A 6,276-nucleotide genomic window follows, 5' to 3' on the forward strand; every position below is an offset into this window, starting at 1 on the left:
TAATTTATGATGTACATGTCCGTATCACAGGTTTAATTTGACCTCGACCTCATTTGTATAGCTCATTGCTCAGTGTATAGTTTTTGTGCTTTGGTCTGTTATATATATTTGTTGCATTGAAAGAATGTAATCTGTAAATGTTTGCCTGACATGGTTCATCTGACCTAGACCTCATTTTCGTTGTTCATAATGATTAGTCAATTTTCAGTTGTATTGGTAAAGTATGTTTCTAAGAAACTATAGGTTGCAATTCTGTAAATATATATAGGCAATGCAATTTCCCATATGACTCGGAACTTCGCAGCTAAACTGTGACACTTTTACTAGGAAGTTTCTTGAAAAAATAACACCAGTTTATATGTATCTACTACTATAATTGTATTCAATGGTCAAAATACAGGGCTGTGCATCATATTTTCAACATTTACACGCCCTGAACTCTAAAAGTTTAAACTAATATTAAAGTTCAATCTTTACCTTAATTTTTGAACCTTATACAGTGAAATATTTTTGATGATTAATATGAAAAGAAATTAAATTCTTAAAATTAATATAAATAACTGAAAAGATCTTTAAAATCTTTTAGTGTTGTTTTTTTTTCGTTTTCTAAAGAGAACCTTATTACTGGTACGCTGTTGGGCCAGCTTCAGCTGCTCGAAACAGAAAACCAAAGTTAAATTTTACCAGTTACATTTTCAATCTGTTTTCTTGATTTTTTCCTTGATTTTTTCCTTTTAATTTCTTAACCTTGATTATTAGTATTTAAGAAAGAAACAAAAAAAAAATATCTTTGCGGAATATGAATTTGAAACAGGGAAAACAAATGTCATATACACAATAATGTATCATGTGTTTTCTTAAGGGAGTTCGCTTCAGAATAATAAACTTTTATAAGCTATAAACATAGTGATCATTGATGTTGATTGAAACTATTGCAAATTGTTACCAGTTGGTGGAAAATTATCTGTTGAGAAAGTTTGTTGAAGAAAATGAAGATACTTATGTATGTGATGCATGTTTTTAAACAATATGCAACAGCCAGAAAAAATGCAAACAGGTGACTGACACTCTAAAAAAAAAAGTTTTTAATAACTTTAAGAATCTCACCACCAAGTTAGAATCAACTCATAACGGCAACAGAAGGAGTCTGCAGTTCTTTACACCCATTCCAAGAACTCGAACACATTCATACTCACCTAATCAGTCCCCTGGTCCTAAAGTCAAGGTAATGTATATAACTAGTAGAAATCTCTGTCGCAACAATACATCGGAATGCCCTCACGGTCATTGCAATGTCAAAAGGAGTATTATTTGGAGAGGCCTCTTTTAAAAACTCGTAAGATAAGAAGAAAACATTGTAGAATTTTGATATATAAGATCAATCAAAACAGTCAAAGCCAGCCTTGTTGATTTTTTTTAATCAGAATCAGAATAATTATGTTACTGATTATTCCTCTTGATATTAACTTATGCTTCTTACTTGAAGTTTAAATTCCAACCCAATAAAAACAGTTATGGGTCTTAACTAGCGAAACATTAACTTAACTATGTGTTTGTTTTATGTTTAAACGTTTAATTTGTGACTCGTTTGTTTATATTGTGTTTAACTTGCAAATACATTATTTAGTTAAGAATGCAGATGAGAGAAAACAAACAATTATAACGCAGAAGAATACAAGAAAATGACTTGACACAGAATTTTACTCATTTATTTAATATTTGTCGACATACTGGACATGAAGGTTGTCTTTGCAAGCACAATTCTAAACAACTTTCATGAAACACATGTTTACACCGTGTGATATTTGCAGATGTCATTGGAGATAAACAAACTGGACATGGATCGGAGTTTCGTTGTAATTGGCTAATAGGAACTGGATGAGTATAAGCTGATATACGTACTTTTCTGTCAAATATCTCTAGTATTTTCACAGTAGAGTCATGATAAAATTTGAATAAAACTATGACTGCAATAGCTGTCAATTTAAAACTGGAATAGACATTCGGATATACGTTTAAATATATATTGAAGACAGTTATTGAAAATATTACAACTCGAAAGACATACATTTGCCAGGCTATGTTTAAAAATAATGTAGAATGTTGAGTACTCAGCGATAAATTCCTCCAAAACGTGTCACTACTCAACAAAATTAAGATGGCACTAAATAATGAATTAAGAATTGAGAAAGTATAAAATAATGTTAGCAAAAACCAGGTGACGAATAGTATATGGAAAGGGCGATAACTCTCGTTTCTCTCCGAACTTTCTCCATTTTCCTCTTTTTGATTCATTTTATGAATAGCGTAAGATAAAACCATAACACAACTTATCCAAATGAAGAAGCTTTTATAACCATCACAGGAAAATAATAAAGTTACGCCAAACATTTGTAGAGAATTGATATCCCCGTCCATGAAAATTTCGGGAGAGTGCACAACTCCAATGTCATCGATATTTGGCAAAAAAATAGCAATATTTGAAAAATAAGAATAAACACCAATGATTGTGTAGGATGATAGTTCTTGAAATGGAATTTGAGTTAATTTCACTGCAACAAATGTCAAAACGATGACCAAGTAGAATAAATTGATCACCAATCTAGGTGATATTTGATAATCCAATGCTTCGTTCACAAGCCCACTCCACAATAAAAGATTAAGTACTGAAAAATAGAGAAAAAAACATACATATAAGTTTTATAATGACAAGAATTCCTTCGATTAAACATAACCACGTGCCATCTATTATATTTTCACATTTCTATTCTTATTTTTCGTATTTCTTTAAATTTTAAACTTTTGACTGCAATTGTTCTCGAATGTAATGTATGTGACCAGTAAAGAACTTCGAACGCGCTTAGTTTGTGATTAAATATTATCCATCATGAAACAATAGCATAACATCACAACATAGAAAAACATTTTGTTTTTCGTTTATTGTTTTATAATATAATTTTGGTTGTAACGCGTCTTCTGATTGGCTGACGTTATTTTGTTATGAGCCCATAGACATAATTTAGTCATGTGACCGAGACGTCATCAACGTTTTTTCATGGTTTTCTACGGTATAAAATGGAATTTAGAATTAAATTATAAGAAATGACTGTAATTTTTTTTCTGTCTATTCGAAAAAAACATAAAAAATGTGGTGCACACTGCGGGTTATTTAGTGTGCGTCCATTTTTAATGTTATTTCTTCATAGACAGAAAAAATATTACAGTCATTCCTTAAATATATATAAGGCCGTTAGTTTTCTAGTTTGATTTGTTTTACATTGTCATTTCGGGGTCTTTTATAGCTGACTATGCGGAATGGGATTTACTCATTGTTGAAGGCCGTACGGGGGAGACGGATTTATATAAGTTTTTCTTGTTTCCGAATCCCTGTATTTCATATTGTATAATTATATTTTGTGCACTTCTTGAAATAAAATATTGTTTAAACTAAGGCCGTACGGTGACATAAAGTTGTTAATTACTGTGTCATTTTGGTCTCTTGTGTAGAGTTTTCTCATTTGCAATCATACCACATCTCTCTATTATATTAATATATGTTATTCATTTCAATTTACAAATTAAAATCATGTAATAATCAAGGATAGAACTCATGAATACTTTTCATCCTACATTTGGTCTTTCATGTTCTTTTAACAGAGTTTGTGACAAAAACATCTGCCTGAAGAACCTGATTTTTTAGAATTGGAGTTTGATTCACTATTTGGAAGAAACATTTTTTTCAATGAAGTGTCAAAATCAAACGAATCACTGATTAAGTAAATCACTGCATGTTAAATGGCGTAAGACCAGTTAAATTATATTCAGCAAAGATGGGGATATTCTGAACCACATGCAGCATGGACCTCCACTTCTAAAGAAAGATCATAAGAACATATAAGGATGTAGAATCCAATTTTCAAATTTGCATTGCTCATTGTTGTTTTATCTACCGGTACGCTATTCAAATTCTCATTCCAGATTTTTAAGGGATTTCTGGTTTTACATTCCGATTTGTTTCTGTGAAATTAATATAAGTCTTCCAGAATGTAATAATCACAAGATTTATTTTAACTATCTATGAACCGTTGTATCGTACAAAAATATAATTTTGCAATATGGTACCCAAACCATGAGTGTTTAAGCAAAACCTTCTGAAAAACAGATTATTGTCAACATTACGTCTTTTCGTAGCACTCTCTTGTCGTTTTTGTGTTTCAGCAATATATACATGTTACTTTTCGACAATCAATGTATGATCGAAGATAACATATTTGATTATCTAATAAAAATGTTTATAAAGCGGACCAAACAAAAAAGGGCATGAAGTGTGAAGTCAAATCCGGACAAGGAATATGGCAATTAAGACAACTCTCAACAAGTGACCAAATAGAATAGAAATTAACAACTACATAGTTAAAGGAAGATCTAGTATGAGTGCCAATGGGACAACTCTCCATCCAAGTAGAAATTTATAAAAGTAAACCATAATAAGTCAAGGTACGGCCTTCAACCGAGCCTTCAACACGGAGCTTTGGCTACATGTAGGTCACCGTAGACATTTAACAAGGACAACGAGCAAAGCCCTGTAGTACTATGAGATCTGGGATTTTGATCTGGTTTAATGATAGTTGTTTGTGCTTCATACCGGTCTATTTAATTACGACATGTACAACTGATATTTTAAAACAACTTGTTCTGATGTTGTGTAGTTAAACACATGGACGGTCTTAGAATATGGAGGAATGTGCTCTCGAAAGCATTTTTTACCGCGCCATTTTTTTATATGCGCCAGTCTTTAGCCTGTAATTCAGATGCTGTCATAGATTCGTTTCTATTAAACTTTTTTTTCGCAAACTGTTTCGTTTCTAAATTGTCCGTCTATTTGCTTGTTGAATTCACATTTTGTCTTTTGGGGATCTTCCACAGTTGAATGCTATACGATATCATCGACTGCATGCTTACTTCGTACATATCATACGATATCATCGACTGCATTGCTTACTTCGTACATATCATACGATATCATCGACTGCATTGCTTACTTCGTACTTATCATACGATATCATCGACTGCATTGCTTACTTCGTACATATCATACGATATCATCGACTGCATTGCTTACTTCGTACATATCATACGATATTTTCGACTGCATTGCTTACTTCGTACATATCATACGATATCATCGACTGCATTGCTTACTTCGTACATATCATACGATATCATCAACTGCATTGCTTACTTCGTACATATCATACGATATCATCAACTGCATTGCTTACTTCGTACATATCATACGATATCATCAACTGCATTGCTTACTTCGAACATATCATACGATATCATCAACTGCATTGCTTACTTCGTACATATCATCTGGACTCAAGTAGATATTTTTTTTATGGCAACATTATCTACTTATTTTAATATTCAGCATAATACCAGTATTGTACACGCACTAATCTTCTCCTTAATATGTAAATTGTCTTTTTAATTCGCACAATACAAGCATGGCCATACGACCCTGTGTAGTAAGTTATTGTCTGTAAAGACATTGATAATATAATATTTTATGTATAGTGATTTCAATAATATTATAGCTTATATTTTACTTTACTTTTAAGATATCAAACAAAACAATTGTAATTTACCTTTTTTAATCCAATGCGTCATCTTCCTTTACAAATATTCTAGACATCACGTGACCACTGGTCAACATAACCATGTCTGGCGGAAGTGATTGACCCATGGTACAGATTGGCAATTACCTGTAATAATTGTCCAGAGTGAAAGTAAAAACGTCCACATAGTTTAACTATTATATAATTGTTGTGCATCTGTCACTACCATTGATTTGATACAAGTAACATTTAGAAATTAGTCCTAGCATAGACACATGCATTAGCATGGTTATTATTTCTATGGTCCTAGCATGTTCTAACATTGGATAAAATGATTACAGCAAACACATTAACGTTGGAATTCATAAAGTAATATTAATTGACTTGAATACAAAAAAAAATCAGTTTAGGCTACATAAAAAAGAAGCAAAATGGATGCTAAATGTTCACTACTACAATTACTGGTCTAGTCAGAAAAGTGACATTTCCTCAAAACCAAATCGGCAAATTAAAATGAAGGATAAGTCACACAATTGTTATGTTAAAGCAAACTTATTTCAGTTTATACATTTTCAGAAAAAAAGATAAGATATGGGAAATTTCCCTGAATGTATGATATGTCCAATTTTAAAATCGATTAACAAGGATAGCGTGC

The 6,276-nt window shown here is 31.7% G+C and overlaps 1 protein-coding gene across 1 annotated transcript; it reads right to left on the reverse strand.

The window, feature by feature from the left end:
* Positions 1-1,693: 1,693 nt before the first annotated feature.
* Positions 1,694-5,770, reverse strand: LOC134713985 (uncharacterized). Its single transcript, XM_063575245.1, has 2 exons — positions 5,652-5,770; positions 1,694-2,666 (listed from the first exon to the last, which is right to left on the reverse strand). The coding sequence occupies exons 1-2, from the start codon at positions 5,671-5,673 to the stop codon at positions 1,705-1,707; spliced, it is 984 nt and encodes a 327-aa protein (XP_063431315.1). The 5' UTR covers positions 5,674-5,770; the 3' UTR covers positions 1,694-1,704.
* Positions 5,771-6,276: the final 506 nt, after the last annotated feature.

Source organism: Mytilus trossulus, chromosome 4 (genome assembly GCF_036588685.1).
Source record: "Mytilus trossulus isolate FHL-02 chromosome 4, PNRI_Mtr1.1.1.hap1, whole genome shotgun sequence".
Classification (NCBI taxonomy): Eukaryota; Metazoa; Mollusca; class Bivalvia; order Mytilida; family Mytilidae; genus Mytilus; species Mytilus trossulus.

Coding starts and splice junctions, on each gene's coding strand:
- LOC134713985 (XM_063575245.1), bottom strand. CDS start 5,673: ATGACGCATTGGATTAAAAAAG. Junction 2,667..5,651: donor GACGCATTGGATTAAAAAAG/GTAAATTACAAT, acceptor TCTATTTTTCAG/TACTTAATCTTTTATTGTGG.